This window comes from Ctenopharyngodon idella, chromosome 6 (assembly GCF_019924925.1).
Source record: "Ctenopharyngodon idella isolate HZGC_01 chromosome 6, HZGC01, whole genome shotgun sequence".
Lineage (NCBI taxonomy): Eukaryota > Metazoa > Chordata > Actinopteri > Cypriniformes > Xenocyprididae > Ctenopharyngodon > Ctenopharyngodon idella.
In genome coordinates, this window is record NC_067225.1 from 31,417,660 (window position 1) to 31,445,599 (window position 27,940).

General features: G+C 34.9%; 1 protein-coding gene across 2 annotated transcripts in view; it reads right to left on the reverse strand.

Annotated features, from left to right (window-relative positions):
- cacna2d2a (calcium channel, voltage-dependent, alpha 2/delta subunit 2a) overlaps positions 1 to 27,940 on the reverse strand; it is a 211,778-nt gene that overhangs the window by 173,832 nt on the left and 10,006 nt on the right. For both annotated transcript variants that reach the window (XM_051897062.1, XM_051897063.1), the window contains exon 2: positions 21,821 to 21,902. In XM_051897062.1, coding sequence (XP_051753022.1) covers positions 21,821 to 21,902 — 82 coding nt within the window. The remainder of the gene's footprint in view (positions 1 to 21,820; positions 21,903 to 27,940) is intronic.

The window sequence follows — 27,940 nt, forward strand, 5'->3', positions numbered from 1 at the left end:
TTGCCGATTTAAAATAGAAATGGTATTTACGCATAGAAATATTGGCGTCTAAAAAGCATTTTCATGCCACAATGATGGACATCTCAAGGATGTTTAACGCATGTCTCACATTAAAAAGCAGCCCTGGATATTCAAACACAATATGACACCAACGTTTAGCATAAATGCACATACCCACACACACACGACATTCAACGCATTGCCTGGCGAGGCAGATAGAGCGAGCAAGAGAGTGTTGGGAGACAAAACGACAGAGTAATTAAAGGGACGTGCCGCCCATGTAAAACGGCAATAGGGTCAAAGCCCTTTAAAAGGGACTGGCGAGAAGAGAGCACACTTCAAGAGAAGTGTAAGGAGATAAGGCTTTTAGTACAGCGTGTTAATGCGGGCATTCGGATAGAGGAAATAAAAAGCGGACGAGGTGTCTCTGAGGAGGTCGTGAAATGGGTGATGTGTGTGAAATCTTGATTTTGTTAAATGAGATTAATGAGAGTTCTGTCTTACTTACAGGTTTTTCAAAACCTGTATGACTTAGTGTCTTCTATGTGACCCAGTGTTATTTTAGTACGGAAGTACAGTATAGTAAGTACAATAAATGTGCCTTAAGACATGTCGCCGCAGGTTTGATGGCAATGACATCAAACATCATTGTTTTTTGCCTCCATTCATTGCATGGAAAACCGCAGCAGGGACATTCTGCAGAACATCTCCTTTTGTGTCCTACGGAAGAAAGATAGAGGTTTGAAATGACACGAGGGTGAGTAAGCAACAGAACCTTAATTTGCAGGTGAAATAACCTTTTAAACTTTTTTCACACCAACATGCACACCGTGACCTTCGCATGTAAACCAAGGGCTGCAACAAAGCGTGCAACGGTGGCCTAGAAGAGCAGGCAGACCTTTGCAGCGTGACAAGGTAATTTCACCACGTTAGACAAGAGGCCAGTTTACACCCTACTAGGCCATTTCCAAACCGCCGTTTCCATGGAGACCAGCCACTTAATGACTGATAACGGCAAACGACCAGGAAACGAGCAAAGATTGAGAGAGAGAGAGAAAGAGAGGGAGATATTACGTGGAACAAAGATGGCAATTTAGTATCGGAGGACAGCGTGAAGCCCGATTATGTCGTCAGAGCAAATGATCATTAATTTCCCTCTGTCCAACCGGTGAAGATTAATGCCTCGCTCTTCCCACCGTAGCGATGGAGAGGGATCGTACCATTTAGAAACACCCCTATCTCATCTACAACTGGCATCCAGCACTGTATGGAAAAAAATAAACAGCGGTTTGGGCGACTTCGCAATTGAGGGGGGGATTGTAAATGATGGTGCCTGGTAATATTAATACGCTAAGCACTATCTGCGATTCAAAGCCGGCTGGGTCTTTATATTCAGTGTCAGAATGAATTAAAAGCCACTTAGGAAGCGCAGACATAAACTATTAAAACAAACTCTTTCGAGGTTTGACTGAATATGTGACCGACGCTCATTTCTCTGAGCTGCTATCAGAGAAACTCCTAGACATCCACGGAGGGCATCATAACCCTGGGGTTCTTCTCAAACGCACTACCATTTCTGCTCGGGGAGATTTTTTAGAGACTGCCATTTCGAGATATTCACTCGGCTACAAATGTGTAATCTAAAATGGCTTACCTGTGCCAGAAGTGCTTTTATGAAAGCTTTGATTTCTATCTTGCCTTGTGAGAGCTGTCGGAGGGTATTTTTGTGATTTTACGGTGCATTATGCCAAAAAAGCTGCCTATTCTGTTGCATCCAGAAAAAGGAATGTAGAAATCAGTCGCAGTTGTGAGAAATAAATAATATGATAATGCCATGCATCATGGAAGCTCAGTTAACTGAAAAACTCTTTCAGTTTTTTTACTTTTTATATGTGCTAATAACCTTGAAATTAAACTGAGACTATACTGGGGTTCCACATTAACATTAATATTAAGTGCCACATAAATATTTAAAAAAAAAAAACATTTAAAAACATTTTTTTTTCCAAATCTGCACATCTTCACACAGCTAAATGCTAAATGTAAAAGATGTTTGGATTAAGCAAAAAAAGAAATGCAACTTAAAATGCAGGTCACTGCAAAGTTATGTTCATTTGTAATAACATTTCACAGTATTACAGTTTTTCCTGTATTTTTGATCAAATACATAAGCAGAAGAGACTTCTTTCAAAAACATAAAAATCTTAATTATTCCAAACTTTTGACCGGTAGCAGGTAGTGTGTGTGTGTGTGTGAGTGTGTGTGTACTCTAGGGCCGCATGATATATTGTAATTATCGAAATATAGCAAATGTACATACTACAATATGCATATTGCAATGGCTTGCGATAACTGCATGATTTTAATACTCCAAAAGATTACAAAAAGTTTTAGGTCAATGAAGACAGCATAGAATAAACTGGACATGTAACAGTTACATACGTGTGACATGCTTAATGCAATAAGCAAGTACTCGCGCGCACAGAAAGCTGCCTCTCGGACAGCACAAGATCCTGAATTTAGTTCTCTACACACAAAATTATGTCAAAATGCCCGTCTTGGTGAGTATTCATGTAAACACAGTCAGTTATGTCTTAAGTGGACCAAACAGTTGAGAAAGAAAGGGCACTTGTAACAATATATTGGATCTGTGCAGCTCTTAAAGTGACAGCAGCCTAATAAACCTGCTCTTGACTGAATAACTTTTGTAGCTTTAATAAGAATCAGATATATTTAATTCACACAGTGAAGACTAAGCAGTTTTTATTTTTACATTTGATTATTCAATTTCTGCTGTTAATTAAACCTAATGTAGGCCTACTTGAAACCCTGTACTCCCCCTGGTTTACAGTGAAGTTAAAATGACACTTAATTTTTATGTAATGCTACAGTAAAACACTGCAATTGTAGGGATGCTTTCTTCTCACAAAATGAATGTGAAATATGTTGATTATATTAGTTTCAGTTTTCAAATATATTTAAATATAATTTGAAATTATTTTACACACTTAAAGCATTATCGTACATTAAGCATTACATCGCATGTGTGTGTGTATATATATATATATTTGTTTGATTTTGAGGTGAAATACGAGTCATTCATGAGTCTGCAACCTTTTGTAGTTGGAAAAAACCATGTTTAAATTGACAATACACATAATAGTGCTTATTTAACAACACTTGAGGATGTTTACGGACATATACATGCATACAGGCAGCCTATATATGTAATTATTCTAGATGTAAATGATCCTTTCTCCTCTCACCTGTATAAAATACTGTGACATTTCAAAGAAGTTCAATAAGCAGGCAATGAATTGTGGGTAATTTTGCTCTGCCAGACCTGGCCAAGCATGGCTGATTCTCTCACAGCCCTTTCTGCTGTTTATCAACCTCAAGCCTATAATTTCACCCCACTTTGATATAAAAAAAACCCCACCCAATTATGCAGCGATTGAATATTTGGAACACAAAAAGCCGAGCTCTGATAAAAGGTGTATAAACACAGGGTCATTCACTAGAGAGCCACTGAGTCCTAAATACAGAGCTAAAAAGGTGCTGCATCACTGTGACGAAAGGAAAGTGTCATCAAGAAACAAATGAATGGGGCTTTTAGCTTTTTCTTTTTGTAAGATTTTGCAAATAGATTAAAAGCACACAGAAATAAATCACCAGCCAAACTAAAAGACCATGTCAAAAAGACGTTAGGCTACTATTCCAGAGTTCAACAAAATGTCCTCTGAGAGTAAATATAAAGATCAATGGGTTATTTGTTGGTGAGTCATCACTTGACTTATAAAGAAAAAAAGTAGTAAAAGTAAAGAGAAACAAAACTGTCAACTTATCACCACAAACACATGCATTTGCACATAACAAGCAACACAACAGAAAATCAAGGGGACCCTTTTAAAAGAAGATTAATCTCTAAAACAAGTTAATCTCTATCTGTGACATGCTATCATTTACCACAAATCAAAAATGTTTCTTGAGCAGCAAATCAGGATATTAGAATGATTTCTGAAGGATCATGTGACACTGAAGACTGGAGTAATGATGCTGAAAATTCAGCTTTGATCACAGAAATAAATGACATTTTGAAATATATTCAAATAGAAAACAGTTATTTTAAATTGTAATAATATTTCACAATATTGCTGTTTTTACTGTATTTTTTACTGTATTTTACCCCAAACTTCTGAAGGTTGTGTATGTTAAATGGTAAAGTATGTTAAAATCACTTACTAACCTTTTCTGTGTAAAGTTATATCCAATTCTTCACCTACTGCAATGATCATGTGAAGTTGGAAATCCTGGTTGCATGATGTTAGTTGGAAATGCATATAGAAACTCACTGAACTAGAACAAATGTCCCACCACTAAAAGATAAAACACTCCATGTCTTGCCCCATAGACTTCCACTCTAAGTGCATTACTGTAAATGTTATTTTTGCTTGCCTTTGCAAAGTCAAAATGATTATCTGTGTGGTAATCAACATTATGCCACAAATTCTGTCAGCAGAGTTTGTTTTGAACCCTGAACACTCCTTTAAACTAGCAGTCAACCCTAAAAACGATGCAGAAAACAGACACTATAGAGTGTGTCTGATCCATTTAGACTCAAGGAAAGTTTGTGCTGTTACAAATTCCACAAAAGCACTAAACTTAGCCTGTCTAGAAGAGGAACAGAGAGAAAAAGATGGCAGCTGAACATCCCCGTAACGCAAAAGATACATCTCACATGTTAACGTTTTACAAAACAAACGTGTCTCCTGTGTTTTCCCCTTTTCTGTTTTATCTTTCAGTCACATTAGAAACGAACAAAAGACTTCGAAAAGCTGCACATTGAAAATCATGTTCCTTCTTTTGTGTCTTTCATTTCCATCACTATGATAATTGCAGCAGGACAAAGGACCTGACAGAGAGAGGCAGAATCGGAGAGAATTCATGCCGCCTTCTAGACAAAACCACAAGGATTTCACCGCAGCTGCGAGACAGAACAAGTGAAGGGAAAACAGGAAAAAAGATGGTAGAGCTCATGTACGGAAAGAGAAGAGAGTAAAAGCTCTTAGCTAGAAAAGCCTAGCGGATATATAATGAGGAACTAGCACCGAAGACAAAGCGTGTACTGTGCAACAAGCTATGACGAGTGCAAACTGTAAATGAAGTAGTGTCACATACTGTACGTCTGCCACATGCTTAACATACTAACACTTAACAGTGTTAATGAGCTTAATTTGTGCTTTTTTTATCCATAATGTAGTGGAAAATCTGAGGAGTGAATTGAAATATGGTCAAATGTGTTAAAGTGAGTTTTCAGCCAATTAAAAAGTACAATACTGGAAAACACTGATATATACTGCGATGTGAATAAATACAAGAATGTTCAGCAGATGACTTGAGTAGCTATTTGGAAAGAATTATTCATTCTAGAATGAGTGGAGTGATTCTGTTGGGGAGTGAAAAACAAAAAATAATTTAAAAAAAATGGAAAATTATTTTTTGATTCTGAAGCCAAAGGTTTAAAGGCACAATATGTAATTTTCGCCACTAGAGGTCGCTTATTCAAAACAAAGACGTAGCTTGATGACACCTTGATTTCGCGGAATCATGGGAGGTGTTGTCTTCACGTCTACAGCTGGTGGAAAAAAATCGGGAGAGGACTCGGGCAGAAATCATCTTAATGGATGAGCTAATGTATTAAAGGGGTCATGAACTGTGTTGTTTTATTGTTTTATAATGTTTGGGTGCACTTATAATGTTAGTATGCTTTTTATATCAAAAATTGACATAATTTAGAAATAAGAAGCATTCTTCCTACCCCGATTTTAGCCCTCTGATTTGAACGCTTTGTTTTAAGGGGCGTGTCTGCTGTGAGACTTCAGTGTAAACGCCCATTGCTGTGATTGGCTAACATCTTTTCCTATGAAATAGCCAAGTATTACTCTCTCTTTTAGTGCGTTTTTACTATTACAGCACTTAAGGTTAACTAATCGTGAAAAGTGCTGCATTACACTGAGATCTATGGCATGAAAGGTTGCAGTGATGAACATTGTAGCCGAACACATGTTGAGCGCATTAAAGCAGTGATCTCGTCGTTGAAACTCAATTTCTGCACACTAGCGAATGCTTTCATCATCACTAACAGTGCAAACGCGATATAACTAAGATATTCGTTGAATAAATGGAAGTTTTGGGGCGTGTCCAGAACTCTCCATCACTAATAAACTCACGCTGTTTGATTGACAGCTCCAACGATTGCAAAGGGAGCTTTCTTTGATCGCTTTCTATATATAATTTAATCACCGTTTAAATAAGAGATTATTTTCATCCTACAAGAGAAACAACATGAAGTCGACCGTTTAGTCACTGGTTTGATTTACTGACACATAGACAAAGAACATCTGACTGTACATGAATCATTACAGATCAGATCAGGCATTAGAATGAACACAGTTACTTACATGTTGTTGCATTACTGTCGAGTCCATATCACAAAAGTCTGTTTGCAAAGCCTGTAAATGCAATTGATTTACCAAAGAAACCACACTGACATACGAGTAGAAATAAATAAAGCTCAACTGAGACATTCACATTGTTGAAAATAAATAACCATATTCCTAGCATTAGGATCTTTTGAAAGGTAATGTTATTTTTAGCCCTGTATCGCTCTTCTCTCCTCCTCATCTCACTAACACGCCAGTGGGCGGTGCTAACGTTGCAATGATGAAGTAGGCTTTGATTTCTTCTGCGGAGGTGGCGTTTTACCTATTTATAGGCACATTCCGGGATCAGTCGTTCGCTGGGCCTGGTGTCAATAAAAGCTTTTATTTGACTAACAAGGAAGTTTTCAGTTCTGAAACGTACAGGATATTCTTATAGTACGATGACATCTTATATATTAAAAGCTCAAGGAAAAATTGATTTCTCAATTCATGACCCCTTTAAAGAATTATTAACATTACTGTTGTATGAAGCAGGGTGTGGCTGAAAGACGTTGTAGTGGAAAGAGGCCACTGGAGCGATTGCTAGTGAGGGATGAGCGCGACACACAACTCAAGAGCAGTAGAGCTTTTATTACGTCAAGATGACGATTCTGCTTCTTCCGGTCATGAGTATGTGAAGTAACACAGTGCTGTTTTATCATATTAGATACATTTGTGTGTTGAAAGTTGTTATAGTTGCCGAGTGAACGAGCTGTTAATTTGAGCATATAATGTCTCACTGGTTAACACTGACAGAACACACATTTAAACCTTCATCAAAAATTGACACACAGATAATGTAATCATCAGTGCCTGTGTAGAAAGTTGTGTCAGACATATAGAGGCTCCAAAAATGCAATAATTGAAGAATAGCAAAAGAATTTTCCAGGGTAAAAAGCTCTTTATTATGCTTATCGATTAAAAATAAAACATTTTGTCCCTGTGTTTACAGTAATGCACTTAGAAGGGAAGTCTATGGGGCAAGACTTTCTGGAACTTTCTGGAACATTTCTGTATCTTACAATAATTCTGAGCAAAATCTGCATTATTTAAGGTTTATACAGCAATTTTTAGTTGTGGAAATAATGTGCTAGTTCTACAAACTTATTTTAATGGCGTAAATAAATGTTGAGTGGGTTTTACTAACTTATAATGATATATTATGAAAACAAAAAATGAAAAAAATAAATAAAACTAACTTATAAAAAAATAAAATAAAATTTTATGCACATCAACAAACACTTCTACGGAAGCACTAAATGATGAATTTGGCAAAGTTTGTGAGCTTCATGACATCAAATATTTAAAAGATATTCAAGATATTTTGTTTGAAATTACTTTGTGATAGTTCAAATCTGGTTATTGTTTTTTTTATCTTACAAATGTGCATCATTTGAGGTGTCTAAAGCCATTTTAGTAATGGAACAAATTTTCTAAGTGGACAACATTTTTAATGGTGTAAATAAACTGGGTGGGTTTTACTCCATGTAAACAGTCCCAAAAGCAAATCATGTGGTATGAATGTAATCATGTAATAATGAATGTAACTTAGTAAGTGATTCTACCACACTAGCGTCAAAAATAACATTTAATGTGTTGTGGCTATTCCTTTGCCCCATAGACTTCCATTGAAAGTGCATTAGTGTAAACACAATATTTTTACAAACTGAGGGATGAAATTAATTTCTCTGGTAATCCCCAAGATGTCACAGATGTAGTATATTTGTGGTGAAATCGCTTTCCTGATGAATGTGCAGTTGTGCACTTAACCTCATGTTGTTCTACAGCGACTGAACCTGTTTAAAGGTGCACTTCAGTTCACTCAGAGAAAGAAAACATCTGTTAAATGACAAATAACGAATTATTACCACTGACATACAAACACACATGCTCCCAAACACACAAACACCATTATACAGCTCAATCAGAGATTCGCTTTCCAAGGCAAATCCTATCCAATACAAACGGCTTTATCCCTGCCTGAGAACGGTCCAGCTACACACACACACACACACACACACACACACACACACACACACACAGAACACACACATAACATTATCCCTGCCATAACAGACCAGTCCAGCTACAGATACATAATTCATCAAGAGCCAAAGCCCTGCAGTAAGCCCCAAACACAGTCAGAGTTTATACAGTAGAAATTACAAATCTATAGTACACTGCAACAACTCCACTGAGATCAAACTAGTGTTAGTCACAAGAGACTGTGAGAAAAAAAAAAGAGAGTAGAGATGACGGTTGGGTTACACTGACTAACCAGGGATTTCAACATATTAATTACACAGCTCTCTGAAATTATTGATTCTGATTGTTCCATTGGACCATTTTGCAATTAAATATTGTTTTATAATGACCACTAAATTGCACTATTATTTATGTATAACATGATTTCATATTATTTAATTTATAAAATAAAATATAATGAAATATGCACATCACCAAACACTTCCACGGCAGCACTAATTGCTGCATTTGATAAAGTTTGTGAGCTAAATAAATGAATAAAAATAAAATAAAATAAAAATATAAAAAATATTAAAAAAATATAATAAAATAAAATAAAATAAAAAAATATATACTAAAATAAAATAAAATAAAATAAAATAAAATTAAATTAAATTAAATGTGCACATCACCAAGCACCTCCACTGAAGTACTAATTGCTACATTTGCTTTGTGGCATCAAATCTTTATAAGATATTCAAGAGATTTAGTTTCAGACACCTTTATAATGGTTAACCATTGGTTTATGCTAGACGACATGTATATCATCATAATTAGGTCATCATCAGCATCATATCTTATTATGAAGTTTTCTCATTACCATCGTCATTAGCACACAGTTATGTGACCATCATTAGCTTTCTGGTGTCATCGTTAAGACTATCAACGTCTTAACTACCATCATTATAATCAGCCTAATTGTCACAGAGTGATCATCAGGACTCTCACAATTATTTGACACTCAGATAAATCAACTGGTTGTTCTCTAAAGCATGATTCTAAAAGGTTGCAGACTTTGACCAACAGAGGCTGATTTCAGACTGACTCATTGTGGTCAGTGCATTTGGTGCATCTTGACCTCAGTGATGTCAGCCTAAAAGGAAAATTGTTTCTGAGCAAGTTATTATATACAATAAAACCAGGAACATGCATTAAGAGACACAGCGGTGTTGTACTATGGTGATGTCACATGAAAGTTGTGGAAAAAAATTCCACTGTCTCCAGTCATGTGACGATTCCATAGAGTGACACGTTTTATTAAATTGAGAAAGTGATTTTCCCAATATCATCAACTCTGATTACAGAACTATTCAGATCACGTCTAAGTCCCACGTCCTTTTACACCTGAGGCAAGGCGCACACCTGACCACGGACGACTCCTGGACCAATCTCACACGTGCACATACTCGTTTGAAGTTTTATCTTCGACAGACGAGGCATACATCAGGTCATTTCAATATGAATGCGGGTGTGAAGGGAGACGACGGAGAGCAAGGCAAGGCGGGAAATGTGGTTTCACGAAGGGTTCCGCCACACAGGGTTAATGTGGGCTGCCTTTGAAGTCTCAGCTGTGTGTGAAATGAGCTGCTAGTGCTGTCCACCGGCATACACACACACACACACTACATGGTTTTCTCCATGTCACTCACTTAGTTCCTCAAATACATCTGTACATGTACAAATTTACACTTTCCTCTACAGTCACACTCACACGGCCATCTGTAACACACAGTGAATCACACAAAAAGTTTAACACCAAAATCAAAGTGATAATAAAATAAATTATTATTATATACACCGATCAGGCATACCATTATGAGCACTGACAGTTGAAGTGAATAACACTGATTATCTCTTCATCACGGCACCTGTTAGCGGGTGGGATATATTAGGCAGCAAGTAAACTTTTTGTCCTCAAAGTTGAAGTGTTAGAAGCAGGAAAAATGGGCAAGAGTAAGGATTTGAGCGAGTTTGACAAGGGCCAAATTGTGATGGCTAGACAACTGGGTCAGATCATCTCCAAACCTGCAGCTCTTGTAGAGTATTCCCGGTCTGCAGTGGTCAGTATCTATCAAAAGGATACTGATACAATTAAACGAATTCCTCATTACCAAAATGCGAAAAACAAAGGTTATTTAAAGTTAAGTACAACTGCAAGCACACATCATTGCAGTATTTGTACTGAATTTAAATCATGTTGACTTTAATAATAAAAAATGTGTCCTGAAAGGATTATGCTCATTACTATATTACAATAAAGAGACCTAAAAAATGTTTCACATTAAGGTAATGACATTAAGGTAATTGTCACAATGAAAAGGAAAAATGAAAAAGAACATAGTAATGGTCCAAAATAGGCATCATTTTCTTTATGCAAAATAAAGAAACAAAATAATATATATATATATATATACACACACACACACACACACACGTATATATAAATCTCTAACAAATGCGTTTCTGGTAAAGGTCACTGAAAAGACACGTAATGTACACTTGCATATAATGCATTCTCAATAACATACATATGCAGACTGCTCCAGTGCAGTTAATTTTGGTTAAAAAAAAACAGATAAAACGTTCTTGTGTAGGCTGACAGGAAACCAGGCCGTAGTAAAAGCTCTGGGAGAAGCACTGAACGCAGATAACCTTTATTCTAATTCCTCTCGCATTCATTTATGCATCTGCACTCATATTCCAGTGGAAAGCGTTTGAGCGATTCTTTGTCTTTGGTGTGTATGTGTGCATGTGGGCTGCTCTGTATCTGACAGTAATGGAAGTGCCTGCATCTGTCTGATTTTGTTTTTATAAGCCGGCATACATGTGCAGAGTTCCTAAATGCAATAATTTTTACTGTATGTAGTTCAGGAAGTCTATATGTATGTGTGTGATAGAGAGATGTTGCAATTGTAATGCCAAAGCACAAATCCCATCAAACAACGAACCCTGGGAGAAGGGCCAGAGGCGCAGATCAGAACCAAAGCCAGCTTTAAGAGTGTGTGCATGTTGAAGAGAGAAAGACAGACTGTGAGGAGTGTATCTGAACCGATCCATTGGAGAAACAAGAGGAGACAGAGTGAATAAACAAATATGAGGGAGAAAGCAGGAAAGAAGAGGTGTGGGCTGGTGCTTCGGAGGGAAGGATGGATAAGCGTTCAGCTTTAGGAGCATAACAATGGATCGAGAGGGCGTTCGAAGATTCCACGAGAAGAAGCGAACACAATAGGAACCAGAGCGCTGATCTGAATCCAGCTGAACGCACCCGCTCGCACATATCCCAGCATTCCCAGCGAGCTGCCGTGTCCTTTCAGTCAGATCAGCAACTTGCCTGTCTTTGCTTACAATGTAAATATATTACATGTATATATTGTTATTATTAGAGCAAGTAATTTTGGTTTTGAGTCTGGTTTAATTATATATATATATATATATATATATATATATATATATATCTATATGCTTAATTGTGTGAATATGATGATTTCTAGTGTGCATGAGGTGTGTGTGTGTGTGTGTGTGTGTGTGTGTGTGTGTGTGTCTTAGGAGAGATAAGATACAGGACTGATGACATCTCAAATAGGGGTTGGTGTAGGATTTGAGAACAGTGGATATAATCATTCTACATTACACACACACACACACACACCACAGCCAGCATTTACATTTTTTGATGTTACTGTACACTGTAAAAACAAATTGTTTGTTTAACTTAAAAAAGTAAGTTACCTGGTTGCCTTAAAATTTTGAGTTCATTGAAATTAAAAATTTGAGTTAATACAATTAAGGCGACTGAAACTCAAAATATTCTGTTATCTTAACTGCATTAATTATTTAAGTTGATTTGACAAAAGAGAAAATGTGATAAATCATGAAAATATTTTTTTACAGTGTAAAATGAAACAAGGGGAAGGAAAATGTATTTAAAAACACAGAGCAAAGTAATACAACCTTACTGTAATCTTTCCTCTGCTAGTAAACTGATGAAAGACAGAATGTGTCTTCTAAAATCACACATGCACAGATGGGCACACACAATCTCTCATTCAAATCTATAATTTTACCAAAAAAAAAAGAAAAAGAAAACTACTTGCCTTTTTTCAGAAGGTCAGGATTTTCATTAAATAATGCATTAAATTTCAGTTTGTTTTTACCAAACCCTATCATATACCCCCAGAACAATATACAACACGGACCATTAAGTGAAACTTTTGCATTTTCTTTTAAAGCTTCATGCTGACCGCTATTCACTGCCATTATATGGACGAGTGCGAGTAGGACATTTTTTTTAAAAATTTCTCCTTTTGTGGTCGAAAAAGAAAGAAGGTAATACAACATTAGAACAACACCAGGGTGAGTACATGATGACTTTAATTTCATTTTAGAGTGAACTATCCCTTTAAATGTTACATTTCTTAAGGCATAAAATAAAATAAAATAAAAAATGAATACGTATTAAAAAAATATCTACAAAAATTTGGAATGGAGCCTGTGCATTAAGCTGCTGAAATTTGCAGAGAAGGAAAAATTTTATCATGACTGAGGAATATTAATATAATGCTGGCATGTGAGCCAAACACCAACGCTTCCGTCTGCGAGGGAGATCCACTGAAAGCACAATAATCGGATTTTCAGACAATATACAATATTGTCTCCACTTAAGGAAATGCAGAGGATTGTCTCTTCCTGTGTCTCTTCAGCTCAGGCCAAAAACACATTTATTTAACACAAAGTTTCTACATGCAAGCAAAATGGAGACCATACAAAACAATCACGAAAAAATTCAACGACCATCAAATTTGTAATTAACTAGAGGAATATTTCACTGCTCAAAAAATTCGAAGAAATGTTTGAGATGGCATTTAAATCTGAGCACACTGATGTTCTCTTCTAAAGAGGACACACATCGAGATTATGGGATCTCAGGAGAAAAATCTTAGAAGCGGGAGATTTCATCTCCATTTGCTCTCTATGTAATCTCATTGCAATCTAGGCAAAACAAATGAGATATTAAAGAGATCTCATTTGAGATTTTACATTCCCACGGGTAATGGTGTGTATACCAATGTCAACTAGTCTAGTGGGGGAAAAGAAACTTAAAGGAATAGTTAACCTAAAAATGAAAATCCTGCCTGAAACGAGATGAGGGTAAATGAGTAAATGATGACAGAATTTTCATTTTTGGGTCAACGCTCCCTTCAAGACGATCCTAAAGGCACAAATACACATACAGACCCAGAGACGACCCCTGCAAACATATAAGGCACTGTGCACATCCAAGCATACACTAGTCTCTATAGGAAAAAAAGGTTCAATGGGGTTCAATAGTGTTCTTGAATCAACCTTAAGGAAACCTTTATGCCCAAAACTGTCTCAAATGATTGCATTATACTTTCATGTTTAACAGTTTATTTCAATTTTAAATCCATAAAATGATCCCATGATGAGAACCCCTAAAAAGTTGTATATATGAAGCGCCTGACAGGTTCTATATAGACCCTTTTCTTCTAAGAGTGACACACTGATGGGTAAACCTGGTTCACTGGGTTTGCTTTAGGGTTTATCACTGAAGGATGGAAAAGTGCTGCTGGCATGATTATGATATTATGTAATTTTATTTTCTCTTTTTGGCTTAAGGCTGAGACAGAAAATAGAACAACACATTGATAGTTTAGTATAAGAAAAATCTCCTAATATGTTCTTTTGGGAGGAAAAAAGAGTGTGTATTAACTTAGATGAAATCATTTCTCATAAGTCACTATGATGCAGTGATGAAACATGAACTGGCATTGCAGGTATTCATTAAATCTTCAAAAACAGTTCACTATAATTGAATTAAAAGTCAAATTATTGCCTTGACAACATGAATTTAACAAAAACTTTAATCATCAGTGATCTGAAATTGATTTTCTGTCAAAAAACTTGAAACTGCACCAACTGCACCATGATATATTCACATCTTTAACATACTAGCAGGTATTTTACTGGTATTAAAGTAGTAAAGATCATTTTCACCACTGCTTTGAGGTCAAGTTAACCGAGACAGTAAAACTGACAACTGAAATTAAACAAAATTAGAGCAAAGGAACTGTAATGTATCAACTGGCACACAATCGAAATATCTAAAACAGTGTTATTCAAATGGCAGACCGCGGGACATAATTGCGCCATTTTACCGTTTTTACAGATTAAAGTGAGCAGCGCGTCAAAACAAGATAGCGGTTCACCCCACAAGCACTCAGGGTTGTTTATGGTAATGATCTTTTGGAGCTATATCTATAATATTTTTATCTAGAGCCAAAAGTGCTTCATTCAAGCCCTTTCTGTTCCATGCACGTTGCTTCTCTCCCTTCCTCGCTAAAAACGTAAAGCGCCACATTAAGAGGAGCTGCAGACGACACGGTTATTTTAACAACACGGTGAGCAGCAAAATAGATACTTTCGCTAAAACACTGCAGAAAACTAGAATGTAGATAAAACAATTATTTTATCTGTCATACAGATGACTCTGAACGCATTTAAATAAACCAGGTTTGAGACGAGCTAATGTGTGGCGTCTTCAGACGTCTTTTTCATACATTTAGCATTATTAATCAGCATATAAAGGGCATTTCATAATAAACAATGTTGTAATTTGAAAAATTACGTAGAGATTTCAAGGGAAGACAAAAAAAAAACTTTGAAATTGCTAGTTAACTTTGTTTTGTCCTCATGATGAGAGTTTTGATTATTAGATTATGTACATTGTTTGTTTTTAGTAGTTTATTGCTTTGAGCAAAATATAAAATTGGTCCATACTTTTCTTCAGAGGTAAACCCTGTTTACCCAGTATGTTTTCTCAGTCCTAATGCCTTCTATGTGCCATACACGTGGGTAAATGTAAAATAAATAAACAATAAAAAATAGGCTGTTAAAACATCTTATCTAGCCTTTTTATAGGCCTATTCATATCCAGTTGGGAGAAATATTTACTTTTTTTGGTAAAAATTCTTAGACCACTGTTTTGGCTCTCTGGGCCAAAGATTCTCATATATGATGACTATTTTGAGTGTTTAGGATTTTTTTTTTCTTTTACAAAACACTACGGCTGCCTTGATGAAAATGTATATAACAGTTCCGAAAAAGTATTGTCCAGACCTCCGCTGGGAAGGAAATATAGAGACCGGACCTCTTGAAACTTTAATTGAATCCCCCTGATCTAAAACAATGTCTAAATAGCTGTCTGGCAGTTGGTTAACATTAACCAGTAGCCCACATATGTATAGTACTGTATGTAAAGCTAAAATCATTCTAATATGCTGACTTGCTTCTCAAAAAATATTATTATTAATATATTATTATTATTATTATCATCAATGTTGAAATAGAAAGTTCAAAAGAACAGCATTTATTTGAAATAGAAATCTTTTGTAACATTATAAGTGTCTTTACTGTCACTTTTAATCAATTAAAAAAGAATCTTACAGAACTCAAACTTTTATATATATAGAATAATGTACACTGATGTTTCATGTTGACTTCAGTACTAAGTGCAATTAAATCAGAAACTTAATTAAACCAAACCACCGATCAGCGATTACATCTGCAGCCTCTGAAGACACACCAACAGCCACATGTGTGTGTGTGTGTGTGTGTATATATACATGGGTGTATGTGAACAATTCATGTATAAAAGATGATTTCAAAGTGCTGCTGTCAGCTGAAGCCATGATTATAAAGACCAGCGAGAACAGATCGCCCACATACACACACACCTGCATCATACAGCTTTAGAATTCAAGCCTGTCCACAGGAAAATGTAATTGCTCAGAAGTCACTCTTTCAGGAGATTTCATGGAAATGTTTTAAGTGTAATAGCGTCAAGCTATTATAATCAAGTCAGAATCACTCAAGTTTTGTGCTTGTGTTTACAAAACAGACTATGTGAGCTGACGTGGTAGACGCTTCAGTGGCACTATGGGTAATGAGCTGGAGGCCTGGTATCTTGGTTAATGGCTAATGCGTTTGCTTCTTGAAGCCCTGATACGTTTTTCACTCAGGGGTAAAAAGAAGTTGAAAATACCTTTGCAGCGTTATACTTTTAACGAACATCCCAGCGGTGTCCTGAGAGCAGCGTTTCGTTTAATATGTAAATACTTTCCTCTCAATAACAAAATAAACACACAACAAAAATGACAGCAGTGAGAAAGCAGCAGTTAAGAAAGCATCTAGATTGCTTTAAAACAGCAGCTTTACAGTATTAAACACGAGAAAACAATGTCAGTGTCATTTTCCATTAGAATTACAAATTTAAATTCTACAATAAAGCTGCTCTCCAGTGTGTTTTTACTCACTCAATGGACTGAAAAGAAGAAATCAACCGAAGATTTCCACGTCAAAAAGGTGTTTACCAGCCGGAGTGAACTTTTCCAGAAAGTAAACTTTGAAATGACGTCACACCATTTCTTACAGGGTCTTTGCCATGTTCCTAAAACCAATTTAAAACCTAACAGTGAAATTAATTAAATGAAATAAGTTTGTTTCACTCAAATAATAATGAAAGTTCATTGTACTTAACAGGAAAAAAGTTATGTGAACTCAAAATTTGATTGCAGTAAGTTAAACTTAATATGATTGAGTTGCAGGAGATGTCTAATTCCCAGCATGCTTTGCGTCAGACTGTAGAAGGAAAATAAATGTTGAAATTAAGTGTTATTTTGTGTGTTTTTGCAGATTAACATAGGAAGACATAAGTTAGTGTTTAATATTGTGTTATGTTGGGATTTACAGGGGGTTCTGTTATGTTAGTTTTGTAGGGTTCTACTAACTTAAAAAAACGAGTTAGCTTACTTAAATGTTTTGAGATAATACGTTTCCTCAAATGTTTTGACTATTCTGAACTTATTGAGTTTTACAGTGTAGCTGTTTTCACTATGGTGTGACATCTAATAGATTAAACAGAATTCATTACATAACATGTGACAAAACAAATCATACTGAGTGCAGACTTGAGAAGTTGCTGTGTTTCTTTAGGGGGCATCAGTAGCCGTTCCCGCATTATTAGCTGTGACCCGTCAGTTTGAATTATACATGGTCTCCAGAAGAAAGCAGGCAGAGATCAAAGGTCATGGAGTTCAGCTTTCTAGCGTCACTCTAGACAGTTCACATTACTCCAATATGATTCCTGACTTCATCCTAATTAAGTCATTCAAAACACTAAATGCTGTCTGCAGGACAAAGAGAAGGAATGATATCATATCCTGTCTCACAGAGCTTGAGTTAGGCTATATAACATGTTTCTTTTATTTTTTACATTTCCATTTATCAATCAACATCTTACTATTTGTTCTTCTATTTATCAATATATACAGTATTACTACTAGGGCTGCATCATATGTAGAAAAAATGCATGTTTGTTGCTATTTTGAGGCAACTGAAAACGACTGTGCCATTGACCAACAAAAACCTGCTCTAAAGTCAATGGCGCAATATTTTTTTTTGTTATTTAAAGGGCACGTTAGTAATATGCGCCTATAGGTGGGTGCACAACGCTCGTGCACTCTGCTTATTACACACACAGGGAAGCGCAGCAGCACACAAACATGCCAAATATTAAAAATAAAAGGATTACAGTGTAAAAGATTATTATTGTGTACATAAAGATAAATATGCTTTGGTGGAATCCGGCTTGTCCCGTAGATGGTCTGCTCGCGTGCTTTAACCTTGCACACGAGCAGATCCGTTTTCTCGCTAGAGAAGCGTTCAGTTTTTCCGCTTGCAAATTCCGCCATGTAAATAGCGAATCCGTCATGGTGCAAGTGCAATTGGCTTTTAAAGGGAACGGGAGATGAGACTCTGATTGTTTTTTTTTGCACGTTACGCCCAAAACACATCAATTACTCATTAGGACTAGACTAGGTACAACCCTTTTAGACCATGAGCCTGGCACACCGACCATTTTTTCCGTCATTAAACTAGCAAAAGTGGATTCGGACACTCCTTAAGTGCACCTGCTTATATCGTTAAAATAGGGCTCATAAACTTAATTCAAGGTATATTCTTTATATTATTATTATTATATTATTATTATTATTATTATTATCTGACACAATTTTGCTTCTTAAGTAAATTTATCTTGTTTTAAGGATGTTTAGATATTTATAACTGAAAAACAAGGCAAAAATACAAATTTTTTGGTGTGTTTCCTACTTTAACCCTTTAGAACCTGAAGCTAAAATAGGTCATTTTCACATATTTAGGTTTTTTGACTGTCATTTGCTGATAATAAGCTGTATATTGCCAAAAAGTGGATGAGCCATTTGAATTATTTTGATAGTGCAAATGTTTGAAGAGTCATGGTAACATTAATACATCTTGGTTGGACGTGTCGGCGATGACAAACCCAGTTTAAAAGGGTGCATTTCAACAGATTTTACAACATCTGCTAAAGTATTTTTACTTGAATCAGGACAAGCAAATACTTCTTTCTGAATCAAAGAATAGTGTGCATTCAGCAGCACTTTATAAACCTTTTATAGTCTCAGTGTCTATTTCTGTCTCTTACACAAAACACACAACAGTCCAGGTGTTCAAATACCCAACAAACACACACCACACAGCTGGCTTCAGAGGGGGAAAAAAAGAATTAAACAAGAAAGAGATAAACTTAGGACAAGGCATAAAATATGCAGATGACTGGCCCAACATGAGCTGTCATAACCTTGAAGAGGTGCCCAGAGTTGCACACGAGTGGGTTCTATTTATATCTGTGCTACTGAACTAAGTGTAGTTTGTTAGGGAGTGTGTGTGGGAGTAAAGCTGTACGACTGCTTATCTAACATCACTGACTAAAGACACAGAGAGAGACGGAAATAGAAACGGAGAGAGAAAGAAAAGGAGCAGCACTTTTAAGGTCCATTCTATTTAATTTCGAGAAGCAAAGTAAATCAAGATGGAAGTGATGTTCATCTATCTCAGGGGTTCCCAAACTCTTTTGTCAGCTGAGTCTCTTTTATCTAAATGATTGAGTGGAGATAATTCCCCAGCACATACACAGCAAAAATGTTTTGTCAAGTAACCTAAAAATGTGCTTCATATGGAAACATCTAAATTAACTGGTTTTATTCAAGTTTCAAAATATTGTGACTGAATCAACCTGACAATAATACTTTACAACAGTCTTTCTCAAACCGGGTTCCTCTCTCAAACAGCGAGTGGAAAATTTCAGGATTGTAAACAAAAATGTCACTGTAAAACCATGACAAGCAATATAATCTCCTGTTTCCACCAAGTATATTTCCAATTCATATACACACACACACACACACACAAAAGTCTGAGACAAAAAATACATACATTTACATTAATTTTAGCAATTACATTGTTATGCTTATCATGCAAAATTTAAATTATCAGTTATACTTGCATAAAAACATGATCAAGTGAAATGGGTTCTGGAAGTATTTTTTCCATAGACATTTAAAAAATGTACTTTATCAAAGAGCTTTAAGCCTTAAACCAAACTAACCAGCTCCTAGAGAAATCACAACATTACAAACTCGAAAATCTGAAAAAAGAGGGAAATAAATTAACAACCATTCGTAAAATCAGCAGCAACAACATAAAACTTAGAAGATAAAATATTTAAAAGTATGAACTATAAATATTTTCTTTGCTTTACATTTTTACTAAACTTTACATTAATTTTCATTTTTAAAGGTATGAAAATCAGAGTTCTGGACACTGCTCTACATATTTACTCAAAAATCAACCAAAAATAATAAAAAAAACAGGTGAACTCTGAAGTTCATATTCAGCCAAACAGGTAAAGTTATCATCTCAAAATGACCAAATGTCATCAAATTATATCAGTATCATACATCATATCATTCTATCACTAACCATGTTTACTGGGTTTATCTAACCACACTAAGGTCTGAATAACATCTACTATCTGACTTTACGTTATGGTTAAGTATTAGCGTTCAGCTTGCGTTAAGATCTTCTGACTTGTTTTTTTTTCCCCCAAATACCCCAAATATTTCCAACACATCCATTTTTCAAGCAAAAGATCCAAATATGTATTCAGGATTGTCGCACACTGAATGCGGCCAGTCCATTCTATTCATATTTACTTTCTCAAAAATAACTTTGAGAAGCTAAAAAAAATTGCTTAGAATTCATTTGCAAGACTTTTTTTTCAGAAAGGGTGGGAAAAGAATATCGGAATAAACTGGGCGTGAAAAGGGAAGAGAGAGTGACGAAGGAAAGCAATCTTGTTAGCGGGCCGCCGTAGCCCAGGGAAGATTTCTATCAGACGCACATATAGGGAGAGGCATCCATTTAGAAAATGGCTTTTTCTGCACATGCTGGGCCATTTAGCACTCCCTGTGACGACTCCTGTTTGGGCCGGAGATAAATGCGCTTTCACAGACTCACTGCACACACAAACACACACACACACACACACACACTCAGACCACAGACTCAGCAACCTCCAGCTACTGAGAGTGCAAACACAGACTTGCATGCATTCAGTGTCCCAAACGGATTTTCTAAAACACACACACACACACACACAGACGGACAAATTAAAATATACTTTCCAACAACTGAGAATGTTCATCCTCACTATCAGTTACTGTGCTGTTTATCCCAGCAAAATATATTTAATGCGAACAAACAAAAACTGACACAGCATGAAAATGGAAATAGCCAGAGATACACGATTTACTTGAAATAATTTCTTAATATTTAAAATGGCTATATATACAAAATCTGAGACCAAAATATTTATGAACAAAATTTTATTTTTATTATTTATTTACATTTTTTTTTTTTTAATTCTGCTTTTCACTAAAAACATTATGATCATACTGTAATTTGTAATAAAAACATTAAATTACAAAAATGCATTTCATGGTCTCACAATATTTAAATAATAAGAAATCATTTTATGCAATTTAACAAATTATACAGAATAGTCATTTAATAAGTGAAACATACATGTGAAATAGGCTATTCTATATGGAATATACAGTACAATTCAGAAACAATGATTGTTATGAAATGTCACTATTGAAACAACTACACAAAAAAACACTGCTATTACTGTAATCATCTTATGCAACTACTGTTATCATAACATCATAAACTAGATAAAGCTTCTTCCTAAGGCACCACAACAAAGGTAAATAATACAGCGTGATTATTATGGTCGCTTCCACATTGATGTACTGAAGAGAGACGCTCTTGCCCTAAAACTCTGTAACTACAGAATATTTTTCCAACTAGAGTGGTAGTACGGTGTAACAGGTTAAAGATGTTCAACTTACTCCTTTCATTTGTTGGCCTCCGGTGACCAGCTGCAGCACCTTCTCCAGTTCCTTCTCTATGCGACCGGCCCAGTGCATCATCCTGTTAGACACAGAAAGCACTGGTTAACAGCAATGCAATTTAGTAATAATCACCATCACATAATGGCTGAATCCCAATTCACACACTATCTGTCCTAAATAGTGAGCGGTGTGTGGATCCCTAATCATGGCATATTGAAAAAGAGTATCTCAAAAAGGACCGGATGGTGTTTATCTGTGCCTGCTAATGATTTCATTAATATTGCCCACTATGACTGATGTCCCAGTACTGGAAAAAAAATAAAAAAAATAAAAAAATGAAAATAAATAAATAAATAAAATAAAATAAAATAAAATATGGGACAAAAATATGGGATAAAATATGGGATAAAATAAAATAAATCTTGGATAAAATAAATAATAAAATAAAATAAAATAAAATAATAAAATAAATAAAATAAAATAAAATAAAATATGGAATAAAAAATATGGGGTAAAATATGGGGTAAAATAAAATAAATCTGGGATAAAATAAAATCTGGGATAAAATAAAATCTGGGATGAAATAAAATAAATTTGGGATAAATAAAACAAATTTGGGATAAATAAAATAAAATAATAAAACATAAATAAAAACAGCTCAGACAATGTCACAAAGACATTTAAACAAAACAGATGGATAAAGACTAATTAGTATTTCAGACATACGGGAGTTTTAGGAGTTATTAGCATTTGAGTGTGATTCTGTATCAGTAAAATGGCAGTCTGTTTCATACTGCAGGGGTGATCATGAACAATTAATATAATTGGTTTTATTTTGACTGTGACCTTGTGACCTTGAAAGTCCCAGAAGCCGTCAATCTGTTTCACACTTTTCATGAATTTCTCAAGGGTAAAAAAAGAAGAAAAAAAGGAGTAAGTAGTAAAGGCTTCCAAATGGCAACTTTAAAGACTTAAATGAAATCAAAATTGGAGTTTCTGACTTTTATTGCACTTCTATTAGCCTTAAGGTCATCTACTGCACTTCAACATCTAGTTTTAAGAGGAAATATGTCAACACATAAAAAATAAAAAATAAAAACGTGCTCACCGAGCCATTTCATTGGGTCTTATATTTAAATGATTCTAGTAAGCTCTATATTCATATACTGATTTCACAGACAGTGTGACATTTCATAAAAAGTGTTAATATCTGCTAGAGCACATCCGCAGTCATGAGGTGTTTTAACATTCAGTGTTCGGGAAACTGATGGAGAACATTACAGGGGAATTTCAGCAGTGTCACACAAACCCTATAACAGCTTTATCTGCTAGTGCCTAATGGTCAGAGATTTGCAACCACGGCCCGAGGTCAGAAATAACCCTTATCTGTGTTACACAGCCTTAGAATAGCCCGCAAAGAAATCCTGCGTGTGTGTGCAAGTGTGTGTGTGTTTCTGACTGAGCAGTCTTATTTACTTGATAAGAATGACTGAACCCAACTATTCTATTAGCATTTAATAAAATAATATTTAAAAATAAATATATTAATTCTTAAGAGTGTGTGTTCCCTCCGAATGCTCAATTCTTCTATATGTGTTTCTGTTTTTCCCCATACTCTGGCAACTCCAGAAACTGAATCAGTCTGACTCATGAATGAATCACCAACTCAAAAGAACAATTCATTCACATTGCTTCTTCTCTCATAAATGAAGGACGGATGTGTTTTTGTTCATCAGAGCTGTATTTACAATTTTTACGATAGTTTATGGTGCTTTTTTGTCATTTTTTGTAGCTTTAAAGGCCCAGTCATCATTCACATTAGAGATGGGAAGTCCGACTCGTTTTCGCGAATTGGTTCTTTTGAACAGTTCGTTTCAAGGAATCATTTAAACGGATTCAGCTATTCTGTACGCTATCACATAAATGCGTCATCTCGTAGTCACTGATTTTGACAATTTTGATCATATTAATAATTAATAATAAGTTTATTGTAATGTAATGTGTCTTATTTCAGTTGTTGTTTAAAAACAAAACCATTTAGAACTTTATACACAGTATAATTTAAATCTTTTTAAGCTGTCAAGTCATAAACATATTTACAGTACATTTTAATTGTAATATTTCTGCTATTCAGCTATTAATATACATTTCTCTTACTGTCAGCTCCAATTTGTGGACGAATCTGGTTTTGAGAAGATCCGACTCAAAAGAACGATTCGTTCACAAATTGGACATCGCTAATTCACATTGATTATACTAACAAGATGACCAGTGTATTATTCAAAAATGCATTTTTGTAAGAAGAAAGAAAATAATACAGCTTTGGAATGACGTGAGCATGAGTAAATGATGACAGAATCTTTATTTTGGGGGTGAACTATCACTTTAAGAAAGTAAACAGGCTGAATTTTGATTCATTTCCACTTTAATCACCACCTTTCCAAACTCTCATCCTTTCTTTCTCTCTGGCAGTGGGCTGCTCGGCTCTTGGCAGGTAAGAGTGGATGTTTAAGGAGCCGAATGATAAAGAAAGCCCGGTTCTGACAGAAATGCCTCCCTAAGCAGCAGCAACACTTGCTAACTGGGCCAAACCCGAATGAAGCGATCAAACGTCCGGAGATCAGAGCTGTATATCTGCCTGCAGCTCCTAAAGCTCTTAACACAATGAGATTCAGCAGAACAGAGATGGATAGAGAGTGGAAGGTAAGAAAATGCTGTCTTAGGCCAGGAAGGTTCCGTACACAAACACAGACGTGAATGTGCTCAGGCAATTGCACTGCAAGTTTGCAGCTTGTCGTACTTAAAGGGATAGTGCAGCCTAAAATGAAACTTCTGTCATCATTTACTCATTCTCATGTTGTTCCAAACCTGTATGACTTTCTTTCTTTCATGGAACACACATAAAGTATGCTGCTGTTTTAAATTCTATGTAAATAAACTTGACATTGACACTGACTGTGTACAATTTCAGCACTATAATCCAAGTCTTCTGAAGTCATATGATTGTGTGAAAGTCTTGCTCAACAGTTGTGGTCACCATTCACTTTCTACAAAACTGACTGATAACTGAAACATATTAAATGTAAAATAAAATAAAATAAAATAAAATAAATATGTGATGAAATAAAAATAAATCTGGGAAAAAATAAAATAAATCTGGGAAAAAATAAAATAAATCTGGGATAAAATAAAATAAATTTGGGATTAAACAAAATAAAATAAAATAAAATAAAATAAAATAAATATGGCATAAAACAAAACAAAATAAAAAAAAAATATGGGATGAAATAAAAATAAATCTGGGATAAAATAAAATAAAATAAATCTGGGATAAAACAAAACAAAATAAATAAAATATGGGATGAAATAAAAATAAATCTGGGATAAAATAAAATAAATCTGGGATAAAATAAAATAAATTTGGGATTAAACAAAACAAAACAAAACAAAATAAAATAAAATAAAATAAAATAAAATAAAATAAAATAAAATAAAATAAAATAAAATAAAATAAAATAAATCTGTGATAAAATAAAATAAAATAAAATAAAATAAAATAAAATAAAATAAAATAAAATAAAAACTGGAATGATAATGTTTGGCACTTATACTATGACTTTGCAAAAGCAGATTAATGTTTAAAAAATTGTTTATGCAATCTTGTAATTTTCTGAAATGTGATTTTATAATATTTTAAATATATATATAAAAAAATACCTCATATGTATCTACACAAATAAGTGAGTATATTATCACCTTTTTTGGAAAGAACAAATGCTGTTATTCCAGTAGAAACTGAACAATGGAAACGTATATAAGTGGAAATAGGCTAATAAAAATCAGAGACTGTTGACTCCACCCACTGAGTCTCATTTTTGACATACAAAATTATATGTGAAAAGCAGGGGGAAAAAAGAGTTTTACAAAAAAAATAATAATAATAATAATAATTCAGCATAATAAAAATAATAAATAAAAAGCTGAACTGAGCAATTATGTTATGAACTGCAGTCTGAACTTTCCGGAACAATGATGCATCAAATTAAGAATAGATAGAAGCATTAACATACTAGAGTATGTTTCAGAGTTCAGACCTAAGATAAAACATAACTGATACCCACATAAGCAAAAACACACCCACCTATGCGCAAATACACAACTGATGGACTGACTTTTCTAATACACACATGCACATATTCACACTAATATTTAAAAAAAAAAAAGTGAAAAAGCTTGAAGGGCTTTTAGCACCTACATCTCAATGTACACTGAGCTGGGTAAAAAGCACTAAGAAACATTGACTAAGACCAAAGTAATGGCATGTATAAATGCAATAGTAACTTTATTCAATACTGAGTAAACCTAAAAATACCTTCAAATAGTCCAATGCTTTCACAGCGCTGAGATTTCAGATATTTACTCTCTCTATTACAGCTGATTCACTGCAAACCTAAAAAAGCCAGTAACAACACGACCCTCTCCATCATCTATCTCCACCATCAGCGGAGCGACATGGTCATTTGTCATTTAATGATAGCACAGAAAAAGAAATGTCATCGTGAAATGTCAGCTTCATTTGAATGACAAGGATGGGAAGATTTGTGGAAGAATGAGTCACACTGGCAACAAAGAAAACACACTTACACAAATCCACTACTGCCATCTAATGCCACTATTTTCAGCACTATTTTCCTTATATACAAGTAACATCTAACCATGTTTTGTAAGATATAGTATTTACAACAAAGTACATATAGTACACAATTATTTAAGTAATATACAGTGCCAAACTACATATAATAAACTAGATTTTTACATTTTTTGGAGAAAATGTCCAAGTGCTTGCCCATGCAAAACTCACTGCCATAATGCTCGAGATATCAAATTATTTTAAATTGCGAAAATGTTTTGAGTGGTTTCTGAGGTGTTCTTAGTAGGTTCTATATTATTTCTAAGATGTTCTAGGAGGTTACTAAGGTGTCCTGAGTGGTTTCCATGGTGTTTCTAGGTCGTTTCAAAAACTTTTCTAAGCTGTTCTTGGTGGTTGCTAAGGTGTCAAGTGTCTCCATTCTATCTATATCTATCTATATAGTTTCTTGTATAAATTTATTCTAAAATTTATATTATAAATATATTAAAATATTATTTGGAAAATAAGTTTTTTTTTTCTACTTATAGTACTGTGCTGTAAGATATATTACTTATTTATTTACTCATTTGTTAACTTATTTTTATTTATTTGCATTTATTATTTATTTTTAATCTATTTTTGTTTATTTATTTTATTTACTCTATTTACCCTTTTTATCTATTTTTATTCATTTTTAAATCACATTTTATTTGTATTTATGTATTATTTTTACAGCATGTTTTATTTATTTTAAACTATTTTTATTTATATATTTATTTTAATCTTAAGTTTTATTATTTATTCATTTTTAAAATTTTGTACAGTGTTTCTCTATGCATTTCCACAGACCCCCAGCACTCCCTTGTGGTCCCTGTTCTGTTCAACTGCTCGTTAACGCAAACATCAGCCAATCACATGGCAACAACTCAAGGCATTTAGGCATGTAGACATGGTCAAGACGATCTATTGAAGTTCAAACTGAGCTTCATAATGGGGAAGAAATTTGATTTAAGTGACTTTGAACGTGGCATGGTTGTTGGTGCCAGACAGGCTAGTTTGAGTATTTCAGAAACTGCTGATCTACTGGGATTTTCACACACAACCATCTCTAGGGTTTACAGAGAATGGTCAGAAAAAGAGAAAATATCCAGTGAGCAACAGTTCTGTGGGTGAAAACGCTCTGTTGATGCCAGAGGTCAGAGGAGAATGGCCAGACTGGTTCAGCTGATAGAAAGCAACAATAACTCAAATAAGCACTCGTTACAGCCGAGGCCTGCAGAAGAGCATCTCTGAACACACAACACGACGTCCAACCTTGAAGCAGATGAGACACACCGGCTAAGAACAGCAAAGTGAGGCTACAATTCACACAGGTCACCAAAATTGGACAATAGAAGATTGGAAAAACGTTGCCTGGTCTGATGAGTCTCGATTTCTGCTGCTACATTCAGATGGAAGGGTCAGAATTTAGTGTAATCAACATGAAA